Source organism: Pelophylax lessonae, assembly GCF_965119305.1.
Source record: "Pelophylax lessonae genome assembly, chromosome: 3".
Classification (NCBI taxonomy): Eukaryota; Metazoa; Chordata; class Amphibia; order Anura; family Ranidae; genus Pelophylax; species Pelophylax lessonae.
Window position 1 is genome coordinate 93451048 of NC_138770.1, and position 16720 is coordinate 93467767.

Genomic DNA, 16720 nt, shown 5'->3' on the forward strand with positions numbered 1-16720 from the left:
GACTCGGTGCATGCTAGGATACTGTATGACTACCAGGATAAGATGTGCTCGGGTCTTTCGTTTGGATAGCAGAGTCCTGAAAGCGCCATGTGGCCTCAGGTAGCCGACCTGAGGGCCTAGAGAGCTAGAGAGGAACTGAACCCGGAGATCCTATATAGCTGACTGAGAGGGGAGAAATTGAAGGATCTGATTCTGCAGTACAGTGAGTACAGATCTGTGTCAATGGGCCTGACCTGAGGGGGGCCACCCCTGCAGCTAGAAGAGTCAGTGAATGGGTGTCAGTAAAGGGGATGCTAGTGAGTATCCTGAAGAGAATGTAGATCACCAATTCTTTTGCTGGAGAGAGAGCAAGTGTCAGGGTTCTGGCGGCAAGCCTGACGTGCAGAGGGTAGCCTCACAGGGACCAGAGAGCGGAACATAGACAAGTCACCTTGGCAGTAGACACAGGCTAGCCGGAGGTGCGGAATTTGAGTGCCAACCGGTTTTCACCAGAGCCTCTGATGGTGAGGATAGATTTTGCTGCGTGTATAGCACCAGGTTGCGGTCCTCAGGGTCGCCCCACCAAGGGGTGAACAAGTCCAGATCCGATGGTGGATAAGCAGACAAGGGTAATGCAGGAGAATGGTAACAGGACAAGCCGAGGTCAGGACGGGCAGCAGACAAGCGAGGTGAGAGATAAGCCAGGAGGTCAATCAGGGATAAATCAGGATACAGCAAGTTTCAGGATCAGGAGCACAGGGGAAGCTGCAAACAAGACAACAAAGCATGAGTGTACCTGCTACCCCTAAATAGGCCATTTGGGCGCCAACCGTAATGGCTATTGCAAGCGCATGCGCGCATTGGCACATGGCCGCAGGCAGGGGCCGTCGCGCGCATGCATGCGCACTGGCGAACGCCTGTTCGCCGCTAGACGGGCAAAACAGAGTTTGCACCTGTGCACTCCAGTGCGCCTCTGCAGTGTCATAGAGGAATAGAGGAATTACTGGTGTGTGCCTGACATTGCCCCCCCTTATGGGCAACCCCCGAGTGCCTAATAGACTTCTCTTTTGCGGATGGCTGCGAAAGAAAGTTTGGATTAGTTCTTTAGCATTTTGTTCAGGCTCCCAGGAATTTTCTTCTGGGCCATAACCCTTCCTCTTGATAAGATATTGTATCTTCTTTCCTCTTTCCCTACAGTCCACAATAGCCTCTACCTCATATTCCTCATCTCTGTTAACAATCACCAGTTCGTGTGGTTCTGAACTTCTGCCAGGGAAGGAATTGGGAACTGCAGGCTTTAACAAGGAGACGTGGAATACTGGGTGGATACTGAGTGAATCAGGTAAGAATAGTTCATAAGAGACTTCATTAAGTCTCGTTTTGACTGGTAAGGGCCCAATAAACCTGGGAGCCAATTTCTTTGAAGGGCAGGCTAAACGGAGGTTAGTCGTAGACAGCAAAACCTGGTCACCAGGTTGAAGGATCAATTCCCCTCTCCTTCTCCTTTCAAAGATCTTCTTAGATGTTGTCTGCGCCTTGATTATGGCTTTTTGCAATAATTTACTATTACGGGTAAAGAAATCAATAGTGTGTTGCACTGCTGGGACTGCAGATTCAGAAGGAACATCAGGCAAGAAGGATGGGTGAAAGCCATAGTTCGCAAAGAATGGGGATTGTCCTTTAACAGAATGCTTGGCATTATTATAGGCAAATTCTGCCAATGGTAGCAACACCACTAAATTATCTTGAACAAAAGTGGTAAAACACTGGATGTATTGTTCCCGTGTCTGGTTGGTCCTCTCAGTTTGTCAGTTAGTCTGAGGGTGGTAAGCAGATGACACGGATAACTAAATTTTTAATACTCTGCACAATATTTTCCAGAGACAGGAGGTAAACTGCACCCCTCTGGCAGAGACAATATTTGCACTTGTAGGTACCCCATGAAGCCTTACATTCTCTTTAATAAAAACTTCAGCGGTTTCTTTGGCAGTGGGAGTACTCCTGAGGGGCAAAAAATGGGCCATCTTCGACAGTCGGTCAATGACAACAAAAATAGCAGAACAATGGGAGTTCCACTAAAAAATCCATGGTGACCATACTTCAAGGCCTGTCAGAAGTAGGCCCCATGCCTTACTTCTAGCAGACTTGCTGTGGGAACAAACAGCACACGAGTACATGTACTCCCTGAAACTGTTTTCCAGATCGGGCCACCAGATCATATGTTGCAGCAAATCGAGGGTCTTATGAACACTGTAGTGACCTGCCAGGGGGTGGTCATGACATAAACCCAGAAATGACACTCGAATATCCTTTTGGTTGAAGATCTTGTCTCCAAACCATAGCAATCCATCCTTAGGCACCAGGGATATTCCAGGGAGGCAGGGAATATTCGCAGAAGCTTGTCTAACATGAGCCATCAGATTAGTCTGTAGAAGCAAAAAGTTATCCTCAGACAGAATGGTGTCAGGTAATGGGGTTTCCTTGGGGTCTCAAACATATGGGAAAGTGCGTCCTGCTTGACATTTTTTGATCCAGGTCGATAGGTAATATGAAAAGAGAATCTCGAAAAGAATAGTGCCCATAGTGCCTGACGTGGTCTCAGTCGTTTGCCAGATCTTAAGTATTCGAGATTCTTGTGGTCGGTGAAGATAAGGATAGGGTATTTATTTATATTGAGACCAGCACTGAACACTTTTGAAGAGAATTTATTTATTTACTATTTTAGTATCTTTTCATATGAGCACTGGACACTTTATTATACTCATGGTGATATGTATTAATTTTGAAGAGTATATATTTATATAATATCTTGTATGAGCACTGGGCACTTTATATATGTATGTTAATATATATTAATATATATTAATGGTGATATGTACTGATTTATGATATTTATTAGAACATTTATATTAGTGGTGTTATCATATAGTACTTTAATAGAATATACTGCACATATATCTTTTGTGATTACAGAGATAGTAACATCCAACACTTTATTTAATTAATGTATTTAATTGGAATAATGTAATTATTTTAACACTGGGTTTGCTATATTTATTGAGCAGTGCTGATACATTTTGTATTTAAAGGATGTGCTGCCCCTACAAGTAGGTATCTCCACTCCTCAAATGCAGTTTTGATGGCCAAAAGTTCTCGATTGCCTACATCATAATTTCTCTCCGCCAGAGAAAGTTTGTGAAAGAAGAAAGCTATAGGGTGTATTAAGTCCTTAACACCCTGCCTTTGTGAGATAACAGCCCCCACAGCCCCTTCTGATGCATCTACCTCAAGGAGATAAGGTAGGGTGGGATCTGAGTGACTCAGAATGGGAGCGGTAGTAAAAAGTTTCTTCAGGATTCAGAGGGGCGGTTTGGGCTTCGGAGGACCAATGGAAACTAATATTCTGCTTGGTGAGTTGTGTGATGGGGGAAATGATGGCAGAGAACCCCTTAATAAACCTCCTATAGAAGTTTGCAAACCCCAGAAAGCGCTGTACCCCCTTTTTGTCTGACGGGACCGCCCAATCCAAGATAGCTGAGACCTTTTGGGGGTCCATTTTAATACCTTCAGTGGATATTAAGAACTGGATGCTTCATTGTTCAAACTCGCACTTCTCAGGCTTGGCATATAGTCCATGTTGGCAGGGGCGGCCGAGGACGTTTCTGACGTGTTACCGATGTTGGTCCTGGGATGCGGAGAAGATCAAGATGTTGTCTAAGTAGACAATTACAAAGATATCCAGCCAGTCCCTGAAGATATCATTCACAAAGTGTTGGAAGGTAGCCGGAGCATTGCAGAGACTGAGGTAGAGGGGCATCACCAGATATTCAAAATGCCCAAACCTGGTGCGAAACACTGTTTTCCACTCATCCCCTTCACAGATACGGACCAAATTGTAGGCCCCGTGTAAGTCTAATTTGGTAAACAAGGAAGCAGACTTTAGTCTCTGAAAAAGTTCTGGTACCAAAGGGAGAGGGTAGCGGTTCTTGACAGTGACTTTATTCCTCCCGGTATGACTCCCGGTAATCCACACAGGGATCGAGAGAGTGATCCTTTGTTTCTACAAAAAAAGATTCCTGCTCCTGCTGGGGAAGTAGATGGGCGGATGAGCCCTTTCTTTAAACTCTCCTTCACATATTCCTTCAGAATCTCCAACTCACGTTCAGATAACGGGAAGATTCGTCCGAACTGGATCTCGGCCCCTGGAAGCAGTTTAATTGGACAATCGTATAAACGATGAGGGGTAAGGGTCTCAGCCCCACGTTGACTGAAGACGTCCATAAACTATGGTAGGACTCTGGCATGACAGAGCATATATCCGAATCAGATTCCAAGCACAGCAAGGTACTGTAGGAATTGGGAGAAGCAGGTAAGCAGAAGTTCAGGCAATAGGAAGATGGAAACTCAATGTCTCCTGAAGTCGAATCAATTTGTGGGTTGTGCGCCTGCAGCCAAGGTAACCCCAAGATGACCAGAAATAAGGGGGAAGCGACAGCATCCAGGCTTAGTGGGCACGGGCTGTCGCGCACAAGCATGCGCACTGGCGAACGCCTGTTCGCTGCTAAACAGGCAAAAGAGAGTTCGGGCCTGCGCACTCCAGTGCACCTCTGCAGTGTCATAGAGGAATGACTAGTGTGTTCTTGACAGCAAGGAGACTTAACCCTTTTCATACATGTGGCAGTATGGTTTAACCAGTGTGACTGCTTCCATAAGCAACCTGGTGAGGCCAAGCGAGAGTTGTCCTTATCCAATGTACATAGTTCCAGTTGGAGTATTCCACTGTTCCCTTCTCCCATCCAAGTTCCACAATAAATACTAAAAACCCTAATACTAATAAACACCCCTGGACTGTTTATTGAGCAATGAGCCATTGGGAGTAAGGATGAATGTGTGAAGTGTACCCTAAGTGACTGCTTGCTGGTAATTAGAGGAGGCCCAACAAGTCATCATGCAGCAAGCCCTAATGGGACAGTGCTACATGTGTTTTCTACATGGGGCACAAGATAGGTTTAATCATACATACAGCTCTTGGCCTTCACCATGTCATGTTGAGATGTCATGAGATGTTGAGATGTAAGCCTAAAAAAAAAATAAAAAACACAAATACTTTCGGTTTATAAGAGTAGGGCAGCAAATAGACCTTGATGTTTAAATCCCAATGGCAAGTTGTCACTTTTGTTGTTGGCATTGGTGTGGTGAAAAGGGGGAGAGTAGGTACATCATTAGGATCATCAGGTGGGCACCCTCCTTCTTTGAAATGCCATTGATAAGCCAACTTCATCTCCAAAGGGCTCAATGGTGATACAAAGTATGCTGACTGGCTATATATCATTAAAGTCTTCAGATGGGCACCCTCCTTCTCTGAACTTTAATTGATAAGCCTACTACATCTCCAAAGGGCTCAATGGTGATACAAAGTATGCTGACTGGCTATATATCATTGAAGTCTTCAGATGGGCACCCTCCTTCTTTGACATTTTCATTTCATTGATATTCCTACCACATATCCAAAGGGCTCAATTGTGATGCAAAGTATGTTGGCTGGCTATGTATCATTGTGGTCATCCTGTGAGCACCCTCCTTTTTTGACATTTCGTTGATAAGTCTACTACATCTCCAAAGGGCTTAGTGGTGATATAAAGTATAGTTGGTTTGAGAAAGGAAAAGCCGCTCAGGTGTATCAGTCCCACCTGGTGCTGGTAAGACCCGTCATCCGGATTGATGCAAAAGAAGTAGTGGAACCGCACTCAGGTAAATGAAAGCAATGAAATCTCTTATTTCTTCAAAATCATAGGTAGACAGACAGTGCAGGGAACAGGTAATCCAAGGTTAACGCGTTTCACGGCACACACGGCCGCTTACTCATAACCATAGTGATGGATAACGGAAATCGGTTGGTATTAATAGACAAACAAACCCTAGTTGATTGATGCGATTGCTCGCAGGTTTGTGTCATTGGCTTCATTTTCCTCAATGAGGAGCCGATTAATCCGTGATCTAACACCTGGGACTTTTAGAAATACATGTGAAATTGCTTCATAAAGAAGCATAGCACAAAAAACACAACAATATAGACTTGAATTTGGATTACCTGTTCCCTGCACTTTCTGTCTACCTATGATTTTGAAGAAATAAGAGATTTCATTGCTTTCATTTACCTGAGTGCGGTTCCACTACTTCTTTTGATATAAAGTATAGTGACTGACTAAGTATCATTGGGGTCTTCAGGTGGGCACCCTCCTTCCTTGACATTTCATTGATAAGCCTCCTACATCTCCAAAGGGCTCAATGGTGATGCAAAGTATGTTTATTGCCTATGTATCACTGGGGTCTTCAGGTGGGCACCTTCCTTTTTTGACATTTCGTTGATAAGCCAACTACATCTCCAGAGGGCTCAGTGGTGATTTAAAGTATGCTGAGTATGACTGTGTATCATTGCTCTGGGGTCAGAAGGTGGGCACACTTCTTCTTTGACATGTCATTGATAAGCCTACTACATCTCCAAAGGGCAATGGTGATGCAACATATGCTGATTGCTTTTATATCATTGGGGTCTTTAAGCGGGCACCCTCCTTCTTTTACATTTCATTGACTTCTCCTAAGGGCTCATCGGGAATACAAAGTATGTTGATTGGATATGTATCATTGGGGTCATCAGGTGGGCACTCTCCTTCTTTGATATTTTGTTAATCAGGCCTACTACATCTCCCAACTTTCACCATGCTCACCAATCAAGGAGGGGCCATGACAAACTCCACATGGTACATATTTTGTATTTCACAGAAAACCTGTCCCTAATATGAGTTGAATATAATGGAAATCTTAGTAAAGAAACACTTCCGGTAAAGCTCAAAATTGCTCACGTGTTAAGAGAGACAAATACTAGTTGGTGTTACTTGGCTGCCCAGGCCAAAGGTTTCCAACCCTACCATGCTTCAGGATCATAAATATGTGGGTTGCCTGATCTTAAAGCTGTGGTTTATTGGGAGGAGTTATGCAAATATAAAAATTACTTGATGGGTAGATGTCAGTGGGCATTCCTAGGCGGCCGCATTTGCATGTCAACCGCTCCTGTATTAAAATTGCTTACTCTGATTTCACTGTACACTGTGAGCTCCTCACAACATGCATTAGAAGCTGCAGCAAGTCCAGTAGAATCCGCCTCATTTTCTGGCTGGAGGACATCCAGCATTATCTAGCCCTTTCCTCTCCAGCCAGTCTGTTCCTGGCCTGCCCCTTTCATTTACTGGTTTCCAGGTCTTTCAGCTCTGCATCACATATGGGTGTTACCACCATTTCCTTTTCACTGGAACCCATGTACATCACCCTGCCCGTCCCTCTCACCTGCCATGATCTGAATAGTTGCATTTATTAGTGTCATTAGCATGTTGATGATGGGGGAAAGCAGCTACCAGGGATGGCAAAATATAAGTAGATTCAATTTCAACTTTAAGCCCCCATTCACACCTAGAGTATTTTAGGTGATTTATAGACTTTTTTTGTGCATTTTTGCATATTTCTGCTCTAATTTTTTAGAGCAAAGTGCTGTATATGTGCTTCTTGGAGCAGGTTTGTGCTCTATTTGGCCCCATAGACTTTTGTTAGAGAAGCATCTGAAAAACACAAGAAGCACGCATTTTCTCACCTACTACCATTGAAGTCAATGGGGCTAAAAATACCCCACACTGCTACAAAAGTAGCTGATATACCTTTTGGGGCTTCTGGCATTGAGCTACAGGTATGTGAGTGCACAAGTATGAACAGTGACTATTTTGAAGCATGTAGTAGTAAAAAAAAAATAAAAAAAATTTAGATGTGAATGGGGGCTTAACAAAACAAATCAGCTTTCATTCAGATTTGTAACCCCATTCTTCTGACCAGCCTAGGGAACTGGTCAAATCCCACCTGAACAGCTAAACTAGAAAAAGAGGACACTTTGTTAGATGTGCCTCTATTTCATTTTCCACCTTCAGTTTTGCGTGGATTTTTTAACTATAGAATAGATAAAGTTTTTTTCTTTTTTTCTGTGTTACATTTGGGAATTGTACTTTAACTTCCCTATTGTGGTGATGCGACAGGAAGTGAGTGAAAAACTCTCCAAAGTGAGGGTTAAAGCTCATAAACTGTCCCATTGGCAGATTTCTATTCACTTTCTGTTGACAACCACAACTTTTTGAGATGTCAGTAAATCCAGCTATTTTAGTTTCTTCTGGATAAGAGCTCTCCCACGCTCACAGCTCAGCTGCCGAAAGAAGCCGGGTAGATTGGCATTGGCGAGAGACTTTGGACGGTTAATGGATAGGTAAGTTTAGCTCAGCTTAAAGTTAAATCTGCTTACATTTTTTATTTCCTGGTTCCTCCTTTCCTTCCTCATCAATACCTTTTTATTACATACCTTATGTTAGACCCAGTGACATCATCAGTATGCAATTCAGGCAGATCCTGGCTGGTGGAAGGGGCCGCCAAGGTGCTGTACAAACTTTCTGTCTCAAGACCCCTTGGCCATGATGAAAGCAGTGAGCTGGCACTTGGGAGGATTTATGAAAATATCAAAATACTTTGATGAGTGGATGTCAGTCTGGAGAAGTGAGTGTTCCCAGAAAGACTTGCAGACAGCCCAAGGTAAATGCCTACCTGAGCCTCCGTGACTGAAGGAAATGGAGGCTGAAGAGGTAAGGGCTAGAGCAGGGGGTCTCTAAACTATCCAAACAAAGGTCCACTTTACTGTCCTTTAGACTTTAGAGGTGGACAGACCTCTGTGGCTAGTCAGAGTAGACAATGTCCCAGTGTCACACTAAGAATAAACAACATCTCAAGTTTGGTGGTCAGTGGGAGTTAAAAAAAATTACAATGATGGTGCTCCATCTTTGGTATAAGTGGTAAGAATAGTGTCCCATTATTGGTATTAGTGTGGGGAAAAATGTCCCACCATTTGTAGTAATGGTAGGGACAGTGTCCCATCATTGGTATTAGTGGTAAGAATAGTGTCCTTCATTGGTTTTAGTAGTAGAAATAGTGTCCCATCATTGGTTTTCATGGTAAGAATAGTATCCCATCATTGACATTAGTGGTAAGAATAGTGTCCCGTCATTGGCATTAGTGGTAAGAATAAAGTCCCATTATTGGCATTAGTGGTAAGAATAGTGTCCCATCATTGGTTTTTGTGGTAAGAATAGTGTCCCATTATTGATATTAGTGGTAAGAATAGTGTCCCATCATTGGTATTGGTATTAGTGGTAGGAATGGTGTCTATCGTTGACATTAGTGGTAAGAATAGTATCCCATCATTGGCATTAGTGGTGAGAATAAAGTCCCATCATTGTCAATTTGGCATTAGTATTAAGAATAGTGTCCCATCATTGGCATTAGTGGTAAGAATAGTGTCCCATCATTGGCATTAGTGGTAAGAATAGTGTCCCATCATTGGTATTTTTGGTAGAAATAGTGTCCCATCATTGATATTAGTGGTAAGAATAGTGTCCCATCATTGGTATTGGTATTAGTGGTAGGAATGGTGTCTATCGTTGACATTAGTGGTAAGAATAGTATCCCATCATTGGCATTAGTGGTGAGAATAAAGTCCCATCATTGGCAATTTGGCATTAGTATTAAGAATAGTGTCCCATCATTGGCATTAGTGGTAAGAATATAGTGTCCCATCATTGGCATTAGTGGTAAGAATAATGTCCCATCATTGGTATTTTTGGTAGAAATAGTGTCCCATCATTGATATTAGTGGTAAGAATAGTGTCCCATCATTGGTGTCAGTGGTAAGAATAGTGTCCCATCATTGGTATTAGTGGTAAAAATAGTGTCCCATCATTGGTGTCAGTGGTAAGAATAGTGTCCTATCATTGGTAAGTGGTATGAATAGTGTCCCATCATTGGTATTAGTGGTATGAATAGTGTCCCATCATTGATATTAGTGGTAAAAATAGTGTCCCATCATTGGTATCTGTGGTAAGAATAGTGTCCCATTGGTGAGATCAGTGGGAAGAATATCGATCTATCATTGGTGTCAGTGGGAGGAATGGTGTCTCAATGTAAGTATCAGTGATTGTAAGTATCAATGAGAGCAATAGTGCCTCATATTTGACATCAGAGGGAGGAACAATGGCCCATTTTCAGTGTCAATAAGAGGAATAATGCCTAATCAATGGTGTCAGCGAAAGGTATGGCCTGAGGAATAGTGCCCTAAGGGCTGGATAAAGGTAAGCAAAGGGCCACATCCGGCCCTTGGGCCACACTTTGCAGACCACCTTTTTTTATGTCTGCGGTGGTGCAAGAACCTAAAATTGGAAAACCATAAAGTGAACAAAAAACATGCATGCGAAACACACACTAAAAGGTGCACTTAGGGGTTTGGTTTTAGTCCACCTCCCGAAGGAGTAGGACCTCTACCCTGATCCCCCGGTGTGCAAGGCTCCTGACAGGAACAAAGGGTTTGCAATGGTCTGCCTAGCCAGAAGGCCTGGCAGACCCCATTCTTCTAGGTCAACCGAAGCCAACCATCCAATACTTTGTTGAGGGGCTCTCCCAAAGAGAGACCCCCCCCCCCCCAAGGCCAGGGGAGGAAGGAACCTGAGGGCCACACATCCTCCCCCTAGACATCAGGGCAAACCTGAGGACTCAAACCCTTCATCCAAGGAAAAAAAACACACAAAAGTGAAACAAACAGTGGGAGAACAATAAATCAAAATAAATAAGTGCTGGGCAATAGTGCACTGGCTGGGTCCTGAGGCCTGGTAGACAAAAATTGCCCCCAGACTTAGCCAAAAGGCCCAGCCCTAAAAGGCGCAGTGCAGAAAATAAGCTTTGGTGGCTGCACACTTTGGAGACCACTGAGCTAGATGATGATGCTGGATGTCCTCTGTCCAGGAAATGAGGCAGCTTCTATTGCACAATGTGAGAAGCTCACAGTGTGCAGTGAAATTAGAGTACGTAATTTCAGTACAGCAGAGGAGCCTGTACAACTGTGTGCAAGACTGGTGGTATGGCTGGAGTTTACCTTTAACCACTCTTACAGTAAAGAAGCCTTCTCTAGGAAAGTGCCTGGAACTACAAGTAGTACAGAAATAATATATATATGTTTTAATTCAGATCACAGTTATTTAACTCTTTCTTTGATCTAGAAATACTAAACTCTAATCCCAGCTAGACTTCTGAAAATAAATTAGGATTAGCATTTGCACTTTACCCATAATCCTCTCCTCCAGCCCAGGTAGGGATGATGTTTATTGCTGGTCCTTCTGCTGAAATGAAAACCGCTAATCATCTTCACCTCAAACGTATTAAACTAATTTGTAGTGTGCCTGTGTAAATTATTTACTTTTCAGTCACATAATCATATTTCCGAGCAGATAGAGTGAATTTCTAAGCTGCGGCGTGGGAGAACTATCAATCACCGCTAAGCATTATTATTCAGAAACAGGACGGGATATCTGCCGATGCAAAAAGAAGACTGCATCTGCGTCTTGTGAAAATCCCCTGAACAGGATCAGCAAACGGAGCCAGGAAAAAAAAAGGTTACTTCTTACAGCAAAGTAATAAAAATGAGAAACCTTTGATATGCAGCAGGTTGAGGAGGCTTGTGTTGGTATCAAGCAGTAGGGTATGGCCTCTCTCTACCGTGACGTTGTCGCCATCTAATGGCGGATGGCCGGAAGGCCAACTGGAATTCCGAGACCAAAGGCTGCAGAAGTGGTAAGGTGCATCTTTTCCCTGTAACAGAACAATGAGGAGTAAAAAACATTGTATGCTGTAATAAAATGAATGAAAATGATCAGAAATGATTGGAACTCAGCCTTTCAGCTAACTACAGAGGCTGTTGTTTTTTTTTTTTTTGCTTTTTTATTTCCCACCAGAATTCACACTTATTTGTTACAGGTATTTACGGTGTATAGCACTGACAATTTACATTTACATTCATCCCTGTCCTCAAGAAGATTACAATGTTAGGGCTTTAACACACCATATTACCAAAAGTATTGGGACGTCTGCCTTTACAGGCACATTAACTTTAATGGGATCCCAGCCTTAGTCCTTAGGGTTCAATATTGAGGTGGCCCACCACCCAGCCTATAACAGCTTCATCTCTTCTGGGAAGGCTGTCTTCAAGGTTTAGGAGTGTGTCTATGGGAATGTTTGACCATTCTTCCAGAAGCGCATTTGTGAGGTCAGGCACTGATGTGGACAAGAAGCCCTGGCTCGCAGTCTCGGCTCCAGACTTGTATAAAGTACTCGAAATTTCTACTTGAGTAAAAGTACAAGTGCTCGATCAAAAAGTGACTTGAGTAGAAGTACTAAAGTATTCAACATTTTTTCTACTTAAGTATTGCAAGTAGTTTTTTCAAAAAATTTGCTACTTAAGTACTAAAAGTAAAAAGTATCAGTAGTTTTGAAAAAAAAATTCTACTCAAGTACTGAAAGTAGAAGTAGAAGTACTGTGTTATGTAGTTATTAAAGAAAGAAGTCAAAAGTTTGAACATCATATTGGTTTTTATTATTTCAAATTATTTATTCAAATGATTAACCTGTGTTTGTTAGTAGTTTCTTGATGCACTTTAAGCGCTGTAGCACCATTTATTTGTTTGTTTCATATTTTCTTTTTATTGGAAAGATTTGGTATAGCAGCTTTTATTATACAGAGCCTTTATTTTCGTATGCGCTGATTTACAAATGACATTATACACATTTTTTTTAGCTTTATGCAACCTGCCATCTACTGTTCTGGCAGTGGTAATTTTTTTAAAAGTAACGAGTAACTATGCAGCACAAAAAAAAAAATACTTGAGTAGAAGTATCGAAATCATCGAAAAAATGTAGTGAAGTAAAAGTAGAAGTAGGAGAAAAAAATTCTACTCTAGGAAAGTACAGATACCGCATTTCGGTACTTAAGTACAGTACTTAAGTAGTTCTACTTCGTTACTATACATCTCTGCTCGGCTCTAATTCATCCCAAAGGTGTTCTATCGGGTTGAGGTCAGGACTCACACCTTAAGCTACGGCAAATAAAAGTCCTGAATGCCCCCATTTAGTGGATGAATACATTTCTGCATTCTCACATTCTTACAAATGTAATTTCCAGCTACATGAACTTTATTGGCACCCCAGTCTTAGTCCGCAAGGTTTAGGAGTGTGTCTATGGTAATGTTCGACCATTCTGCCAGAAACGCATTTGTGAGGTCAGGCACCAATTTTGGATGAGAAGGCCTGGCTCACAGTCTCTGCTTTAATTCACCCCAAAGGTGTTCTATGGGGTTGACGTCAGGACTCTGTGCAGGCCAGTCAAGTTCCTCCACCCCAAACTCGCTCATCCATGTCTTTATGGACCTTTCCTCATTCACTGGTCCAAATCATTTGGTGGAGGGGCATTTATGGTGTGGGGTTGTTTTTGAGGGATTGGACTTGGCCCCTTTGTTCCAGTGAAGGGAACTCTTAAAGTGTCAGCATACCAAGACGTTTTGGACAATTTCATGCTCCCAACTTTGTGGGAGCAGTTTGGGGATGGCCCCTTTCTGTTCATACATGACTGTACACCAGTGCACAAAGCAAGGTCCATAAAGACATGGATGAGGGAGTTTGGGGTGGAGGAACTTGATTGGCCTGCACAAAGTCCTGACCTCAACCCCGATAGAACACTTTTGGGATGAATTAGAGTGGAGACTGCGAGCTGGGCCTTCTCGTCTACATCAGTGCCTGACCTCAAAAAAGGGGTTCCGGAAGAATGGTGAAACATTCCCATAGACACACTCCTAAACCTTGTGGACAGCCTTCCCAGAAGAGATTAAGCTGTTATAGCTACAAAGGGTAGGTCAACTAAAAATCGAGCCCTACAGACAAAGACTGGGATGCCATTAAAGTGTATGTGTGGGTAAAGTTTATGATTGTGATTAAATTGCGGCCGAAGTAAAATGAGGGAGATCTTCATTGTGCGTTCATACTTTGTTCTATTGTATTTGTTTTATTTGTCCCTTTGCTAATACTCCGAGCCCTATAGGAAATGTTTTGGAGGTGATAACATTATGCCAATTTAAGTTACAATACCTTGTTAGCTATCTTGTTTGTTGACTTTGACTATGTATGATCTGGTATTCCTTGATCTTGTTGAGAGTTGTATTATTATTATTATTAATAATATTAATATTATTATTATAATACAAGATTTATATAGCACCAATAGTTTGTACAGCACTTTAAATTCTAAAAGGAGACAGTACAGGTACAGAACAGCTCAAGACAAGAGGGTTAGGAGGTACTGTCAACATTTCACCACATTTATGTATCTCTAAAAACCTCATAAAAAAATGTTAAATTAAAAAAAAAAGAAAATTAGACAGCAGAAAAAAAAGGAAAAGGGTAAAAATGCGTTACCCTTTCATCTCCACCAAGATAATGCCCCTTGCCATATTTCTAAGCCATCATATTAAAGTGGAACCTTACTTAATAAATACATATCTGTGAAAATGATTTTTAATGTAGAAGAGACACACTAAATAATATCCTTATGCTCCAATAATATTTCATACACATACACATGTTTTTTTGCCTCCTTGTAATGTCTTCTTTGAGCTCACAAACCTCTCCTAATTCCCCCTCACTTTCATTGTTTGTAATGAGCAGTGCACATTAGTTGAGGTCATGTTAAGACTGGGTTCACACTGGGGCGGCTTCAAAGTCGCCCGACTCTGAAGCCGCCCTGTGCATCGCGACTTCAGTGGGGCTTGCATATGACTTCTCTAATAGAAGTCAATGCAGGTCGCCCCCAAAGTAGTGCAGGAACCTTTTTCTAAGTCGGAGCGATTTGAGTCTCTCCAATTAGAATGGTTCCATTGCACTGAATGGAGCATGATTTGTCAGGCGGCTAAGTTGCTTGACAAGTTGCCCCAGTGTGAACCGGACTCAATGTACACTACAAATCCCATTGTCTATAGTTCATCTCAGGAGCGGGCAAGAGTGGGTGGCTACGTTCCTACATACAGTGGGACCATGAAAAACATATGTAGAAATCCTCTAACAGGAAGTCTATGGAAGAGCCCTGGGGCCATCATAAATTTTTTTTAAAGATTTCTGAGTTTGAAAACATTTTTTATTTTTTTTTACAGAATTCTGAGTTTCAAAGTCAGAATTCTGAGATTAAAAGTCAGAATTCTGACTTTGCAAGTCAGAATTCTGAGATTACAAGTTTGGACGATGCTAACATTTATTAAACACAATTCTGAGATTAAAAGTCAGAATTCAGAGTTTAAAAGTCAGAATTCTGAGTTTAAAAGTCACAATTCTGAGATTAAATGTCACAATTCTGAGTTTAAAAGTCAGAATTCTGAGATTAAAAGTAAGAATTCTGACTTTCAAAGTCAGAATTCTGAGTTTTAAAGTCAGAACTCTGAGATTAAAAGTCAGAATTCTGAGATTAAATGTAAGAATTCTGACTTTCAAAGTCAGAATTCTGATTTTATTAATACAGTAGTCTCTATTAGGATGATTTTAGAACCAATGAGGAATCATGTAGTAACACCCACAGACCATCTTTCTGCAGACATACATATCTTCTGCTCTGTAAGATTTGTAAATCTATCCTAGTTACAGCACACAGTATATATAGGGAAGCAGGGCAGTGCTGGGTTCTGTGGTTCCTCTACTGTGTAAAAAGCTCCTCATTTTTCTGTCATCCTCCTGCTCTGCCATCTGCTCCATCATATAGAGCCATGCTGAAAACGTGCGTGTCTATGGTCATAACGGATCAATCATAACAGTTACTTGTCTGGACTAATACAGCTGTGTTACAGACACTTAGATCTATAAAAGTACAACCTATGGTAGTCTTGAGGAAATAGCATAGTGGTTAGGGTAACAGTCTAATCATGGTATAGTTTGTCGGTTCTAGCCCAGATGACTGTACCTTTTTAGATTATATATATAAACTTTAAATATATTTATATTATCTTTAACATATTTTAAAATATAAGTTAAAAAGAGCCGAGTGTGTGTTTGTGTATGTATGTGGGGGGGGGGGGGGGATCACAGCTCTGCGTGCTTTCCACTTCCATAGATATCAGAACACAATGGCCGGTACAGTTCTGCACCCCAACTTGTAGGAAACATTACACCGTTGCCCCTACATGAGGGAATTGTAAATGGTTAGAAGGCAGCAGGACAGTGTGTGTCTATGATCATAACAGATCAACATGACAATTACTTATCTAGACTAATACAGCTTTCTTGCAGACAATTAGCCTCATATTCTAAACTAAAGAAATGATTTAGCTAATAGACTAGTGGTTAGAGTAGCAGATTTACAAAGGTGACATTTTGGGTTCTATCCCAGGTGGCAACACCTTATTATATTAAACTTATTTTAAAATATGTGATAGTGACAGCCTAAATTGTATTTCATCCATATACCCAAAATAATTCCAAGGTATATTATCAAAGATTAGGATTGATCTGTTATGACCATAGACTCACAATGCCCTGCTGCTTTCTAACCATTCACAATTCCCTCATGTAGGGGCAACAGTGTAATGTTTCCTACAAGTTGGGGTGCAGAACTGTGCTGGCCATTGTGTTCTGATATCTATGGAAGTGGAAAGCACACCGAGCTGTGACCCCCCCCCCCCCCCCCACATACATACACACACACATACACACACACACACATGGCTCTTTTTTTTTTTTTTTTTTTTTTTTTAATTCTTTTTATTTGGTTTTCAGAAAATAAAAAAACACAAAATACATACAA

General features: G+C 41.7%; 1 protein-coding gene across 3 annotated transcripts in view; it reads right to left on the reverse strand.

The window, feature by feature from the left end:
• The window catches only part of PKHD1 (PKHD1 ciliary IPT domain containing fibrocystin/polyductin), a 1006139-nt gene that overhangs the window by 600879 nt on the left and 388540 nt on the right, over positions 1 to 16720 (reverse strand). For all 3 annotated transcript variants that reach the window (XM_082249887.1, XM_082249888.1, XM_082249886.1), the window contains exon 36: positions 11541 to 11700. In XM_082249887.1, the coding sequence (XP_082106013.1) occupies positions 11541 to 11700 (160 nt within the window). The remainder of the gene's footprint in view (positions 1 to 11540; positions 11701 to 16720) is intronic.